Source organism: Anopheles merus, chromosome 2R, assembly GCF_017562075.2.
Source record: "Anopheles merus strain MAF chromosome 2R, AmerM5.1, whole genome shotgun sequence".
Classification (NCBI taxonomy): domain Eukaryota; kingdom Metazoa; phylum Arthropoda; class Insecta; order Diptera; family Culicidae; genus Anopheles; species Anopheles merus.
The window spans coordinates 5175110-5189468 of NC_054082.1; the positions used below are offsets into that span (position 1 = coordinate 5175110).

The 14359-nt window shown below is 49.9% G+C and overlaps 4 protein-coding genes across 6 annotated transcripts; 2 read left to right on the forward strand and 2 right to left on the reverse strand.

Moving 5' to 3' along the window:
• Window positions 1-82: 82 nt before the first annotated feature.
• Window positions 83-7315, forward strand: LOC121590317 (myelin expression factor 2). 3 transcript variants are annotated; one of them, XM_041909883.1, is made up of 7 exons: window positions 83-184; window positions 964-1150; window positions 1918-2545; window positions 3636-3900; window positions 5025-5924; window positions 6011-6146; window positions 6232-7315. In XM_041909883.1, exons 3-7 carry the CDS (start codon window positions 2094-2096, stop codon window positions 6285-6287), a joined length of 1809 nt encoding a protein of 602 aa, XP_041765817.1. In that variant the 5' UTR covers window positions 83-184; window positions 964-1150; window positions 1918-2093; the 3' UTR covers window positions 6288-7315. The 3 variants fall into 3 exon arrangements, with proteins under 3 accessions (XP_041765817.1, XP_041765816.1, XP_041765815.1); XM_041909882.1 differs by having other exon boundaries at window positions 138-320; XM_041909881.1 differs by lacking the exons at window positions 83-184; window positions 964-1150 and adding an exon at window positions 1419-1617.
• A 772-nt stretch (window positions 7316-8087) lies between these two features.
• Window positions 8088-9442, reverse strand: LOC121590326 (JNK1/MAPK8-associated membrane protein). The gene is made up of 4 exons (XM_041909901.1): window positions 9101-9442; window positions 8630-9012; window positions 8431-8565; window positions 8088-8343 (listed from the first exon to the last, which is right to left on the reverse strand). Exons 1-4 carry the CDS (start codon window positions 9334-9336, stop codon window positions 8204-8206), a joined length of 894 nt encoding a protein of 297 aa, XP_041765835.1. The 5' UTR covers window positions 9337-9442; the 3' UTR covers window positions 8088-8203.
• Window positions 9443-9537: 95 nt separating this feature from the next.
• LOC121590316 lies at window positions 9538-11986 on the reverse strand. Its single transcript, XM_041909880.1, has 2 exons — window positions 11850-11986; window positions 9538-11757 (listed from the first exon to the last, which is right to left on the reverse strand). Exons 1-2 carry the CDS (start codon window positions 11854-11856, stop codon window positions 9917-9919), a joined length of 1848 nt encoding a protein of 615 aa, XP_041765814.1. The 5' UTR covers window positions 11857-11986; the 3' UTR covers window positions 9538-9916.
• Window positions 11987-12016: 30 nt separating this feature from the next.
• Window positions 12017-14359, forward strand: LOC121590315 (vacuolar protein sorting-associated protein 33B). Its single transcript, XM_041909879.1, has 2 exons — window positions 12017-12324; window positions 12403-14359. The coding sequence occupies exons 1-2, from the start codon at window positions 12167-12169 to the stop codon at window positions 14294-14296; spliced, it is 2052 nt and encodes a 683-aa protein (XP_041765813.1). The 5' UTR covers window positions 12017-12166; the 3' UTR covers window positions 14297-14359.

A 14359-nucleotide genomic window follows, 5' to 3' on the forward strand; every position in this document is an offset into this window, starting at 1 on the left:
CAGGCTGCAACACAACCGGTCTTTTTCTCTCGTTTTTGGCAAGGATTCTCTCTCTCTTCGTAGCTTTGGTTTACGGATCACATGTCCTTTGAACAACATAGCAATAGTGACCGCTGGAGTTTGGATGAAAACAAACCAGTATCGAGTCAGCTGGAAAACTGAGCTGAGTCCTCGAGAGAAAAACGTAAGGGATGTGTGTGTGTTTGTGTGCCAATCGCCCCCTTTATCATTCGCGATAGAACGAGCCATTAGGGAAAGCACAAGGACATATTATTAGTTCGTACAGTGTAAAAGATAAAAACAGTAAAAATCTGAGAAAGGTTCGTTTATTCCGTAAAAAAAGCATGTGCTTTACGAGTTCTTCGCCGGCAACGACCATTTTGTGCACGTAAATCCAATTTTTATTTAAAGATTGATATTTCTCAATTTCATAACATTCGCACACTAGGTTTAGTCGTCTAGGAGAAGGAGGAGGAGATAGTAGATGTAAGACAAAAATGTAAATGTTTCCTGGCGAAATCATCTGTTCTTCTCTCGGCTCCTTATACAAGGTTCTTCTCTTGTGAGAGAAAAGCATTGCCCCATACTAGTGAAAGCCTCAGCGAGAATTGTTCCGCGTGTTTGAGTATTAGTTAAGTGGGGAAAAACAGCATCGCGTTTTGCCGCATTTCTACCGCCTTGTTCGGTCCTTCGTTCGTGTACAAACTGTGTTTGCTATATTTTGGGGCACACCGGTCGTATGATATCGTGCAGTAGTATCGTTTTCGTCCTTGTCATTTCGATATTTGGTAGAGGTATTTATTGGACTTGGTTACCCCTATCGTAAATGGTAATCGGGATGTGTGATCTCTAGTGTGGTTCGAGTCGACAATTAGACAGGACTTCAGTTCGCTTGGAAATTCTTGAATATTCTAATAAAATATCGTGAATCCTGAATCATTTTCAATCGAACTCCTTTCATAGGTCTGCTGCCACTGCCCTACAAATGGTGTAGCAAGATATGGTGAACAGATACGAAGTTGCAGATCATATGGTGGTTCCCAACACAGCTTATCAAACAGTTTCCGGTCAACTCTGCTACTTACTATAACTTCATGAGCAAAACCGTGAAGGCAACTTTTACGGAGCACATCAAAATCAAGATACGCTGGTAAATAAACCTAGTTTTTGATTGTTATCAATATTAAGTTAAAACCACATTTCCATATGCATAACGCACACGCGCTTTGCATGTTTGCAGATTAGAATAAATGCAAAATCCTACGCCAACTGCTCGTTCAAAGCCCAATAATGTCCCAAATTCAATGCCCAATAATGTCCCATGCCCACTGTGACAGGGTTATTTTCATCATCTTTTTGCTTGATAGTTGCTTGCGTAGAAACAGTTTTCTTGATTGCTTCTTTTCCACATCTGACAGAAATGTCAAATGGTCAAGCGTCCATTTTTCACGGCGACGAAATCATTTGCGCTTTTTCTTCTTGTGTCGTAGTGAGGAGATTTCCGCCCTCAGTGAAACAAATAAGGAACTGGGAGGAGTTCCAGTGAAGCAATAGTGTGTTCCGCGTTGTTTATAAGGTTGTGTTGAGCCGCATTAGCGTATTAGCGTCGAACGAAAGGTATGGAATTGTTTCTTGTGCAGTCTCGCGTATGATGGCGTCGTACGTTCGTCCAGAAAGCAAACCACTGCAACGTAGGGGATGCGGCGTTTTCCGCCATGTTTAATGTATTCGTCCTGTCGTAGCCGGATCTTCCCGGCGCCCATCACATCCCGGCCAGTAGACGAGTGGTGGCATCCTTGCTCTATTGTAGTGCGTGTGCTCGCACACAATTGTCTAATCTTCCCATAATTGTTCACAGCATTCCGATTGAAAAGGCTCTCTTCCTATCTAATGGTGGTTTTTCTGTTACCGTTTTAGCGCGCGTGTGTGTGAGAGAGAGTGTGTGTGCGTGCGTGCGTTGACAGAATCGGTGTTCTCTCTGGCGCTTGGGTTTGATCCTTGTTGTTCATACGGCGTTGAGTCACACTGTTTCACCCTCGTACGCTTCGTCGCGTTTCGCCCTACCGGCCGTCCGTGCAGCGCACACCGAGCAAATGGATAACGACAGTGATCAAAACAATCGCGACCGTTCGAGACGTGGCGATCGACGCAGCGGGGCCGGATCGCGATTCAGCAACGACCGCGATCGAAGCCGCGATCGAGAACGTAGCGACTGTCGGCGCATCTACGTGTCGAACGTACCGTACGAGTACCGGTGGCAGGATCTGAAGGATCTGTTCCGCAAGGAGGTCGGCGATGTGTCGTTCGTTGAGCTGTTCCACGATGAAAACAATAAGCCCCGGGGGTGCGGCATTGTCGAGTTCGAAAAGCCGGAACACGTGCAGATGGCACTGGAGAAGATGAATCGCTACGACATTAACGGCCGCAATCTGGTTATCAAGGAGGACTACGGTAACGAACGGGACAAGTACGGACGCGTGGTGCCGAAATCATTCCGCGGCAACGACAACAACAACCGCCGTCGGGACCGAGACGACGATCGAATGTTAGTGTCCCTTTCTGTTTGCGATCCGTTTCTTTTATCTATTTACTTTGTGTATTCTTTTTTCTGTTGTTGTGTATGTGTATGTCCCTTGTTCTACCTTTCCTTTCCCGCCAAAACCTGCGTTTGGGGGTGCGTCTTTCTTTGTCATTTGGCTGCGATGCTACGTTCTTTTTTTTCTCCTTCTTTCACGTATCTCACTGTACGCTGCTGCGCTTTGCAACAACACTTTCATAACATTTATAGACACTTTCACATTTGACTCATTTGCCAGCGCATTGCAGGTCAAATGCGCTGTCGAAAGTTAATGATTGTTGCTTGAAATCAGCTGGGAGCAACATCAAAACGCACCAAAATTGCCATGCTTCTTTCCTGTTGGATAGGTTTTTTGTTATTTTGTTCAAATGGAAAGTCTTCAGTCGTAGAACGGAAAGTCGCCTATTTTTATTAGTTTCGAAACTATCTTTCCAATGTTGTTATTTTTCATATTTGCAGTTGATTGGGTTATTTAAATCGCAATTGAGCCGTTTCATCATAATCAGGGAATGTTACGCTGCTACAGGTCAAATAATTAGTTGAAAATTTTGTTCATTAATGTACTGCAAGTCGATTTAAAGACTGGACGCTTTCCTGCTAGCATAAGCTAAAACTTATTCTGTATTCTTTTTATTCACGGCCATACATCCTTCTACCATCTATTATGTCCGCCGAGGGTATCCCTCTGATAGGGACGCAAAATTTCCATTCATTATCGGCATCTCGTCATCATTTCACTCAACTTTCGAATTAATTGGTGCTTGCCTCACATGTTCTATCTTCTGTAATGCCAGCTGTACAGAGCTCATTCGTTCATTTCCCCCTTATCTCCATTTCCACCTTAGAGCAAGCGTGTAGCGTGTTTTGTCGTGTTAGTTTAGCTTATAGAGACTGCCAATTTGGTTGGCACGATATCATCATCCTGTACCAGATATCCTTTCATATACCGTTTTCTTCCTCTCTTTCTCTTCCATCATCCCGTATCTCGCGTCTCGTGTGTGTTTGCGCGCGTGCGAATTTCTCTCTTTATCTCTCTCTGTCGTTTCTGTATCTGCAGGTCCGGACCATCGCACGGTGGTAGCGGTGGTGGTGGTGGAGGCGGCGGCGGCGGCGGTGGCGGTGGCGGTGGTGGCGGCGGTATTGTCGGTGGCGGTGGCAATGTAGGTGGCGGTGTGCTCGGCGGTGGCAATCTCGGTGGCGTCAGTGTCGGTGTCGGTGGTAATGATTTCTCCCAGGACTACAATACGTACGGTCTGAGCGTGAAGTTCTTGGAAGGGTTAGGCATTCAAGGGCCGTTGCATACGAAGATCTTCGTCGCGAATGTGAGTATCTAGTAGTATCACTCTTCTGCACCATGACATTCTTGTTGTTGCCCCCTTTTCTCTCTGTCTCTCTCCCTATTTCCTACTTTTTTCTCTCTTTTTCGTTCGGATTCGTTTCGTTCCTTCATGTATGTATCTCTACTACGTTGCGTTACCTTACCGTGGAAGCGTGTAACGGTTGAATTCTCACGAGTCACACCGATTATTTGATTGGCAATTGGGCGTACATTGGTTTCGATATTACGTACGGCGGGGGTATGAGCATGCAAACAGTCCTCAAAGTGGAAGTGTGCCATACATACATGTCGACACGCGCGCTTGAAACAAACACAGAGAGAAGCGCAAGAGAGTTGGTTTTGCAGATTTGTTTTGTTTTTGTTTTCTTCCGTACACCGTAGTACATCGATACTGTTCTGTTCCGTGTCCAATTTAATTACAACCCGTGTCAGCAATTGCTATGTCGCTGGGGCATTTGATTCACAGTTTTTGGCGTGCGTTCCTAAAATTCCTCTTTTCATATACTCTTATCATAATTATTCCGGTCGTGGTCGACTGTTGTTCTACTTTCTCTAATGCAAATACGTCTGTAAACATGTTGGTTGGCATGTTGTTGTCGATTGCTGGTGCGCCATGGTTTTTTACCCGTCCGTTGGAGATAATTTTCAAATGTTGTGAAACGTTCGAAATCGCAATCGCCCAAGACTATCATGCGGCTAGAGTAGTGTTTGCGCTTTTCCGTTCCGTACAAGTTCCATTTTCCGGTAGAGATACATCGATCGGCTCAATAGAAACGATCTCTCCTCTCAGTAACGCTTAAACCGTATTTCAACAAACACCAGGGGCTAGTACAGCAACAATTCTTACAACGGGGGTATCTCCTCCAATTGTTTTTCTTTCTTTTTTCTTTTCTCTTTTTGGCCATCCATTCATCGTTGTCATCGTGGGTCGTCGTCTTCGTCGTCGTCGTCGTCGTGGTGGGTCGCCTTCGTCACTAATGACTAATGTGTATGGGGCGGGGTGGCCTGTATGTGTGTGCGCTTTTTCCCCCATTGGATGTATGTATGGTAAATGGTGTTTCGGGGCCGGTCGTTCGTGTATGTGTGTGTTTGGTTCGGTCCCTTTAGCTTGACTACAAAGTCGATGCGAAGAAGCTGAAGCAGGTGTTTAAGTTAGCTGGCAAAATCCAAAGTCTCGATCTGTCCGTTGACAAGGATGGGAACAGCCGCGGCTTCGCCGTGATTGAGTATGACCATCCGGTCGAGGCGGTGCAGGCCATCTCGATGTTTGACCGGCAGATGCTGTTCGACCGTCGCATGACCGTCCGGCTTGATCGGCTGACGGAAAAGAGCGAGATGAGCCGGCTGCCCGAGGGCCTCAAGGGCATCGGTATCGGGTTGGGTCCTAACGGTGAGCCGCTCAAGGACGTGGCGCGCAATCTGCCCTCGCTGCAGCAGCAAAACACGGCCATGCAAAGTGCAACGCTGGCCAATGCGGCCCCGACGCCCGTGCAGCCGCCGCTGACGGCGAGCAATCTGCTCAACTCGGCCGCCACCAGCAGCCTGTCCGGGTTGAACTCGAACCTGGCGGCGCAGCTCAGCAACGTGGTCGGCCTGTCGAATCTGACCGGCGGGCTGCAAAGTTCGCTCCTGTCGAACGCGGCCGCCGGTCTGTCCAATCTGAGCGGGCTCGGCGGGCTGGGTGCGGCTGCGGCAGCGGCGGCCGGTGGCGTCGGTGGCGGCTTGGGCGGTGCCGGTGGTGGGTTGGGCGGTGGTCTCGGCAACAGCCTGTCCAGCGCGCTCAGCGGTCTCGGCGGGGCCGGCAATGACGGTGGGCTGGGCTCTAGCTTCAACCAAAGCTACTCGTCCGGCTTCGGTAACGGTGGGTCGAATCGGGGCAACGACTACGACATGGGTTCGTCCAACGTTCGCAACTACAGCACGGCACCGAACGATGACTACGGTCGCAACTACGGCGGCATCAACAATGGCAACCGCAAGATGTCCGACACGATCATCATTCGCAATGTATGTATACCATTAGAGACATTCGCGGGATAAAACCAGAACACGGACCACACGGATTTATGTATTTACTTGCTTTCTGAACGTAGATGCCGTCTTCCTGGACTTGGCAAACGCTGCGCGATAAGTTCCGTGACGTTGGGGAGGTGAAGTTTGCCGAAATCAGAGGACAGGACACCGGTGTCGTTCGTTTCGCCAAGGAACGGGACGCCGATGTTGCCATTAGTAAGTGTTTACGCACGTGCCCAACGATTTGAGTGCATTTTCTCTAACTTACAATCCGTTTTCTTCGCTCTTTCCCTTTCTTCAGAACTAATGGACGGGACGCGCTTTGAAGGACGAACGGTGGATGTGACTTTCTTTTAAATTAGAGATTGCCGTTGATCTCTTGATTTCGTTCCCATACATACAAACACACAGACACACTCCGTAGCGTCGTGGTTCGTCCAGTGTGGAGCGGCAAAGTTCTTGGCTCCGCTTTCACTTTCTTCGTGTTATAGTTTCCATTCGTTTCCGGTTGTTCCCGGTGTACTCTACAGTCCAAACTTCAAGAAGAAAAAAAAGTTCGGAATACCCGCTACGGGTTGGGTGTGTGTGTGTGATGTCGTTTCAAATTGGAGACAAACGCAAGATTACGATTACGCTCATCTTAGTCTAATAGGACTTATTTTACCATCAGACATTCGGATTGGGAGAATGGATTGCTGTGGGCCTAACCATGCATAATACCACAAGCAGGCGTTGTTTGCTTGAGGTCGTCAACCTCAATAGCTGTCGACTTTTAACCGCCGGTTCCTCCTCCGTAGCTCTGTTAGTAGTCAGTAAGCCCGCCAAGCCAGTAAGACAAACACGTGTGTGCTCATGAAGGCGCTCGTAGATTGGCAACTAGCAGCAACGTATAGCAATACCCCGCCGTTACGATTCTTTTCACCCAAAAGCATATTATGTCTGGCATTTAAATCGCTCCGTTAGCAAACCTCCAGCAGAGCATCTACAGTATATATTGCAAACTCTTTCGTTTCACTTACCACTGCGTCGACTGTAGAGAGTAGATTGTATTGCAGTCTTGCGGAATGAACTTCCCTCGTTCGCCCAGGGGCAGCAGCTTTCGTGCACGGGTACGATCCAAGAAGTTTGCACCACCTGTGTGCTTAAATTTGTGTATTCGATTTTGAACCATTCCTCCAAGTGTTTGAATTTGCTAGAAGGAACAATATTGTTTGATTTCGCTAAACACTCGCCGTCACTGTACGTTGTCGATTGGATTTCCCTCTCTCTCTCTATCTTTCAGTAATGGACTCTTTAGACATATGCATACTGTATTTTCGTATTCGCTCAGACATGTTTTATAGCCGTAAGAATTTCAGCAAATGTGAACAAAATGCGTCTCTCCTTAAACACGCGATACATTAGCAATAATAATCCCCAAGTGTCCATTGATTGAAGAGCTTTCATCCTCCGGGTGTTATTAGTTGATCGATCCTCCTTACAATGATGCTGCAGTTATGCAAAATCATCTCGCATTACACACAACGAACTTTTTGTGTTTAGTCGAACGCTGCGAATGATGTGCTAGTTGGTGAATTTTAACTTACTCTCTCTCACCGTCATCCACTAATAATTCGTCGCCCGTGTAGCAAACTAAAGCAATCAATAATCCCCACATTATTATCGTGTGCGTGCATGCGTAGTGTAATAGCGAACGCGGGTAAGAAGGGTAAAACAAGGCACTAAAAAAAGGAATAATAATCCAGACAAATCGTACACCGTCGTGGCGGTGTAGACGTCGCACCTTTTCGGCATCCGTGCAAATCACCACCACACATACATAAAAATAGTGTCATATGTTTCATTGTAGGAAACATTTTAATCGCCCATAATCATTTAAAGTCGATGGGGTGTTTAGTAATCGTGCAGAAAATAAACGACTTTCAGTTTTAACGAAGTACAAACTCTACAGTAATACCAAAAATGAAACAAGGTGGTTCCTGTGTATCACTTTCCGGCTAAAGCATGATGACCAAATAGTTGATCTCAGACTGTAGTAGGCACTGCGTCGAACGTTTGCCCTCTAGAAGTCTTCTGTTGTTCTACTAAATTGGAATTCCTCAAATCAGTACGATGAACTCAACTCCGAAAAAGAGACAGAAACTGTTCGACCGAATATTCGATTCCAATTACTGCACAAGAAGAAGATTCTATTTCCAAGTCTCGCTCTTAGATCACAACAGTTTTATGGAACGGGGTGCAAATATTCAACCGATCACGTGTACTCCTACTGCCTACTTAAAATTATCAGGATCCGTGTATTTGGCGGTGAAAATGTAAAACAGGGCCGGTGCAGGTACTAGCAGCAGTGCGAAGTAGGAAATGTCGTACGGTATCGATACAATGCCATACGCCAACAGCACCCAATGGCCAACTGGAAAGGAAGAGAAGGTCGTGTTCAGAAAGCTTAATTACATTGTACATTGTAGCCGAGGATGGGAAGGGTTTTAGTAATACTAACGTATAATCGTTGCATTTCTCAGCTGGGTTATCGACGTTTCCAGCAGCGATTTCATCGTCTGATCGAGCTTGATCGAAAAGTGCAATGCATTCGACACCACCGAAATGAGGATGCTCAGGTAGGGAAAGGTGTAGTCTGTAGAAAGAGACCCGATGATTCGTTGATGACACGAACGGCAAATGCTAACACCGATACTCACAGATAACACCACCGGCGACGGCGTGAAGCAACGCTAGGATGGGGAAAATGTAGAGCGCATAGTAGACGGCCAGCTTGCCACGGTAGGGCAGAAACTTCACGTTCAACCCGGGCCGAATGATCATCATGAACGTGACGCAGAACAGGTAGAACACGAATATCATCGTCTGCAGCGGGTAGACCGCTTCCTGCGTGCAGTACAGCGTCGTCTCATAGTTGGGCGTTGGGTTGTGGAACAGCGTGTACCAGTCGGACACTTTCTGCACACCGCACGAGTTGATGCGCAGCTGCCAGATCGGATCGGTGAAGAGGATGGTGAGGAAGGCCGAAAGAAGCACCTCCACACAGGCGCTGGCGTGCAGGATCAACTCTCCCTTGGTGAATCTGGAAACGGAAACAGCGAGCGAATCAAGTGGTGGTGGTGATGTGCGACGAGTCGTTGCCGCTCTGGAGCGAATCCGTGTGGACTTACTTGCGCAGGTGAGCATTCAGATCGATACAGAACCAGTGTATGATCAGTGGGAGAATCGTCATAAACCCTAGATACAGCCAATCGTGCGAGGTCAGATCTTTTTCGCACGGCGAACACACGTACTGTGCGTTCACGCGGTAGCCGCGCAAGCAGGCACCACATTCGCTGAGCGAACTGTTTTCCAGAACCGTGCGCCCGCAGTACAGCCCGGGGCATTTGTCCACCGATCGCAACATCGTGCTCGAGATCGAATCTGTCGGGTTTTTGTTGTTGGGTGCACAATTAGCTTACTGTGATCATCGTTCCGCATCTGGTAGAGCGAACAGTCCTCTAGGAACGATCGTAAACAAACAACAAATCGCTGTCAACGAGAGTGCAGCGCACACTGGTCGTGGTGTAAGAATCCAGTTGGCCATAATTTGATGAATTTTTCCCTTCATTCCGCCATTTAGGAGATTTAAAAAAATGTTTTCCCTATATTTCAAACTCGTATAGGCAGGCTCAAAACTAAGCTATAAACAGCTAGAGCGTTTATTTTGTTGCTTTCTTTGGGAGGTTAGCGAATATGAATACAAAATGATTCACCAGTAGCTTTGGTGTTGGGTTTGTGCAGTGCGTGCACTTTGAATGGTCGCGCGCGTAAAACCGAATAAAAGGGAATGCGTCAAGAGTTACAGCTCTACATACTATCAGACTGGGCCGTTACTTCTAAAAGGTAAAAAAAAGAAACGTACAATATGGCAAAAACTAGCTTAATCTTATCTTATCGCGGGCCCTACAATCCCTAACCAATCAATGGCCGCATCAATGGCTTCCTCATTCATCCCCCACCTCTACGACGTCGTAATCATCGTCACTGTCGGTGACGATGTCGCACCGGAACTGGCGATAGATGTCGAACAGCACGTTCTCGGCGTGGTTTGCCAGCGGTAGACGGTTTTCGATCTCTAGCTTACGTTCAAACTTTTCCGTCAGCTCACTACCGATGGCACGTTTGAAGTCGATGAAATTAATACTGATATCGATGTCGTCCGGCGGCCCATCGTAGTTATCGTCCTCCTCCGATGCGTTCTGGGTCGCCGGCTGCACCACTGTTGCTGCCGCTGCGGCGCTTTCTTTCCCATCGCTGATCGCTTCCCCATTTGCCGCCTCCTTCGATTTGGAGCATTTGGCAACATCACCAACGGTGGGGGGCGCTGTCGGTTGCTTCGTGCTGGGTGCTGTCGTTTTGTTCGCCTTTTCTTCCGCTGACTGCACAGCCGGTGTGGACTCTTTTTCCTTTTCCTGTTTCTCTTTCTCCGGTTGTTCGCTGGCGTTGATGTTGGTGTTACCGTCCTGCTCCTCATCCTCTTCTTCCTCCTCTTCCTCCGCGTTCAATTCGTCCATGAACTCATCTTCGTCCTCAAAATCCTCCCCATCCTCTCCATCGGACCAACCGTCAACGTTCTCGAGGAAATGTTCTATTTCTATATCATCGTCCTCGTCGTCCTCGTCCGGTCCCTCCATCATGTCGTCGTAGGCAATGGCCGTACCATCTCCATCCATCGTCGTATCGCGCTTCGGCCGATTCCACGGACACAAATTGCTGGCCGCAAAATCTTTCACCAGCACCGCCGGCTTTATGTAGCGCTGGTTAATCTGCTGCATCAGCCCGGCACATTCGGCAAGCGTGAACTCGCGCCCATTTTCCCGTTCCCACTTCGGCAGCTCCTGCTCCCAGCCCGTGCAGATGTCGCCGAACGTGTTGCCGGTCGGCTTCACTACCTGGGCCGCCGACAGCCCAATCAGCACGACGCCCAACCGCTTGCAGGTGTTATGCAGGTGCAGCGTCAGGTCGACCTGCGACTCATCCACGAACATCAGCACCGGCTTCGGGATGCCCTTTGCCGTCACGAACTTGTCGACCACCTTGTCCAGGTAGGCGGCGAACGTTTTCGGTGTCACCTGGCCGTACTCATGCGCCACGATTGCGCAGTTTTTCGGCGCCGCCTGGACTATGTGTGGTGGCACGTCACGCCGGTACGGATAGACGAGCAGCGGGGACAGGTGTTCGCCGGCCGCCGAAAACGTGTACAGCATGGTCATCTTCTTCAGCGGCGACCGTACACTTTCCTGCATTTCGACCCGCTCCCGGAACCGCAGTTCGTCGCACACGAAGACACGGGCTGGGTGGTTAAGAATGTCGAACAGGTTCGCCTCGTTCAGATAGCTTTCGATGTGCAGATACCAGTCCATGATGGTGCCGAGATGCTTGCGCTCCTTCACGCGATCAATCGAGAGCCATCGTCGGACGAACTTCTGGTAGCAGCGCCGCCCAAACTCCGTGTCCTGGAAGGGGTGCGACCGGGCCGGGACGTTCTTCTGCACCAGTGCTTCGGCTGCCGTCTCCACGTTGCGCTGCTTGATCGAGAAGCCCCGCTTGCAGCAGTCCGTCATCCACTGGTACAGTGCTTGCTCTTCCTGTGGCAACAGCTTGCTGATTTTGCCGTGCTTCAGCGACTTCAAGTAGGTGGACAGCGTGGTGCGCGGAACGTTGCACACGAATGCAGCACGGCGAATCGAGGTACCACGTTCTACGATCAGGTTGATGGCATTCTTCAGATCCTGCTTGGTGTACGGGCTGGACGTTTTGCGACAACGGTTGCTATCGCGGCTCTCTGTGAACGAGGGGCAAAAGAGGGGAAAAACAGTCATTGTTGCATTGTCATCTCGCGTGGAAGCGGCAACTAAACGGAACTTCACTCCTTACCGGACATACTGTGGTGGAGCGTGCAGTGCAAATGGAAACGACTAACACTACGAGGAAGCGGGATTTTTGCACAATTAAGTTTGCGTCCTCCTGCCCAAAGCGTAAACAAACATTTTCTGCTGAAGCCGATGACAGCTGCGCCCCATCTGCCATAACGAACTGACAGCTTCGAGGCGCGCCCGTGAGTGTGTGTGTGTGTTACGTGCTCGTGCAGCAGGGTTGTATTGAATGCTTGGCCGCATCTGAGCATCCTGTACATTGTTTACAAAATTTATCGCAGTGATCGCTGGCACACACTCGTACCAGCAAGTCGAGGGATGGATTCTGCAAGTGGTCGGAAGCTTCTTGGATTCCGGCAGATTGCGCAGGAAAAGCTGCAGCATGTGTTCTACTCCATCCCGTCGGAGAAGGACCTGATCATCGAACCGGCGCTCATTAAACCACTGGAACATGTGTGCGGTGCATCCTGGCTGAGGTAAGGTAGACTGCCGGGAAACGGGCCAAACTGAGCAGACCCCTTCTTACCTCTCTATCTCTCTTTCTCTCAACGCAGGAAGAAAGGCATCGATAAAATATTCAAGTTTGATTCGAAAAATCCCCCACCGAAGCGGAAACAGTTTGTGTACTTGATCACCTCAAGCCTGCTTACGTTCAAGAGCGTGCTGGATCAGATCAGTGGCTACCAGAGCCAGACGAGCAGCATGATGGAACCGGACATACGCAACAAGCAGTACCACGTGCTGGTGCTCCCGTCGGTGCTGGCCAGCTTCGAGCATCTGCTGGAGGAAGAGGGCCTGCACGGCATCGTCGAGCTGTACAACTTTCAGTGGGATTTTCTGCTGCTGGACGAATCGCTGCTCAGCCTCGAGCTGCCGAACGTGTTTGCGGATGTGTTTGTGCGCAAGGACACCACACCGCTCGGCTCGATTGCGCAAAGCATTCGCATCTTCAATCTCGTCATGGGCAAGCCCCATCTCGTGTTCAGCCTGGGGGAGAACGCGGAGAAAATACTGCACATGGTGCAGCGCATGGAAGCGGCCAAGCGACCGAATGTCGGGGGGAAGGAGAATGCCGCCGGCAAGGTGGACCAGCCGGAGAAAGAGCCGGAGTACTCGGCCATGCTCATACTCGACCGTGATCGGGACTATCCGGCCTGCCTGCTAACACCGGTCGTGTACTGTGGGCTGCTGCTGGAGATACAGCCCCTCAACTCCGGCTCGCTGGTCGTCGATGGTGAGTGCAACAAGATCAAGAACGGAAAGCTGGCCTTCCTGCAGGAGCAGGGCGCCGCTGCGGCTTCGAAGCAGCAGGAAACGACTAGCTTGCGCATGAGTGGCGCACAGGACATGATCTATCTCGAGCACCGGTATCGCCACTTTTCCGAAGTCATCAGCCTGCTCAGCGCACAGGCGAAAGCGCTCGGCCTGGAGGGAAAGGCGTACACGCGCGAGATGAAGCTGCACGAGATGAAGGAGTACGTTACGCACAAGCTGCCGAAGGTGGCCGCCGCCAAGAAGGAGCTGTTCAAGCATCTCCGGCTGTGCGAAACGATCGTGGAGGAGATTGGCGCCAACTTCGAGAAGCACCAAATGATCGAGGAAAGCATCCTGACCAACACGAACCGCAAGCAAATCATGAACTACATTCTCGAGCTGCTCAGCAGCGACGCGCATCGGTACAATACGCTGCGGCTAATCTGTCTGTACCACGTCACGATCGGGCTGACGGGCGAGGACATGACCAGGCTCATGACGGGCTACCTGAACGCGTTTGGGTACCGGCATCTTAGCCTCTTTCACAGCCTCTTTCAAGCGCGCCTCTTCCCCGACACGACCAATCTTAGCAAAACGAAGATTCTGTCCCAAATCTCCATTCCCACGCTCAAGACACCGTTCCAGATTGAGGCGAACAAGCTGAAACAGTTGCCGACGGACGCGAACGACACTGCGACGACTGCGACCACGCCAACGACCGACCGAGACGGTGGCCTAACGGGCGGTGTGCAATCGACGGGGGGCAGTGCTGCTGCCGGTGGCAAAACATGCCCCAGCTACGTCTTCAACGGCAATTACATTCCACTGGTGACGCAATTGACCAACCTAATCTTTGCTGCGTCCAGCTTCGACAATCTCAACACCCGGCTGGGTCATCTGGAGCGGCTGAAGGTTTCGGGCCGCTCGCTGACAGCCAGTGGACAACCGGGTGATCATACACAGTGTGCGCCACGATCGATCAAGGAACTGTCGGCGAGCAGTCACAAGGTGGCCCTGAATCAGCTGCTCCCGTTCAAGGAGAAAACGATGTTCATCTTCATTGTGGGTGGAATTACGTACGCCGAGATCGCTGCCTGCCATCTGCTGGAGCGTACGATCGGGGCTAAGATTGTCCTGTCCTCCGATCGGATCATTGCCGGGCACGATCTTATAGAAAGCGTTGTAAACTGTTAGTGGGTCGTGTGGGGGATTTTCGGATTTCGAGAGGGTAAAATACACAAAAAAGAAACCCCTAAA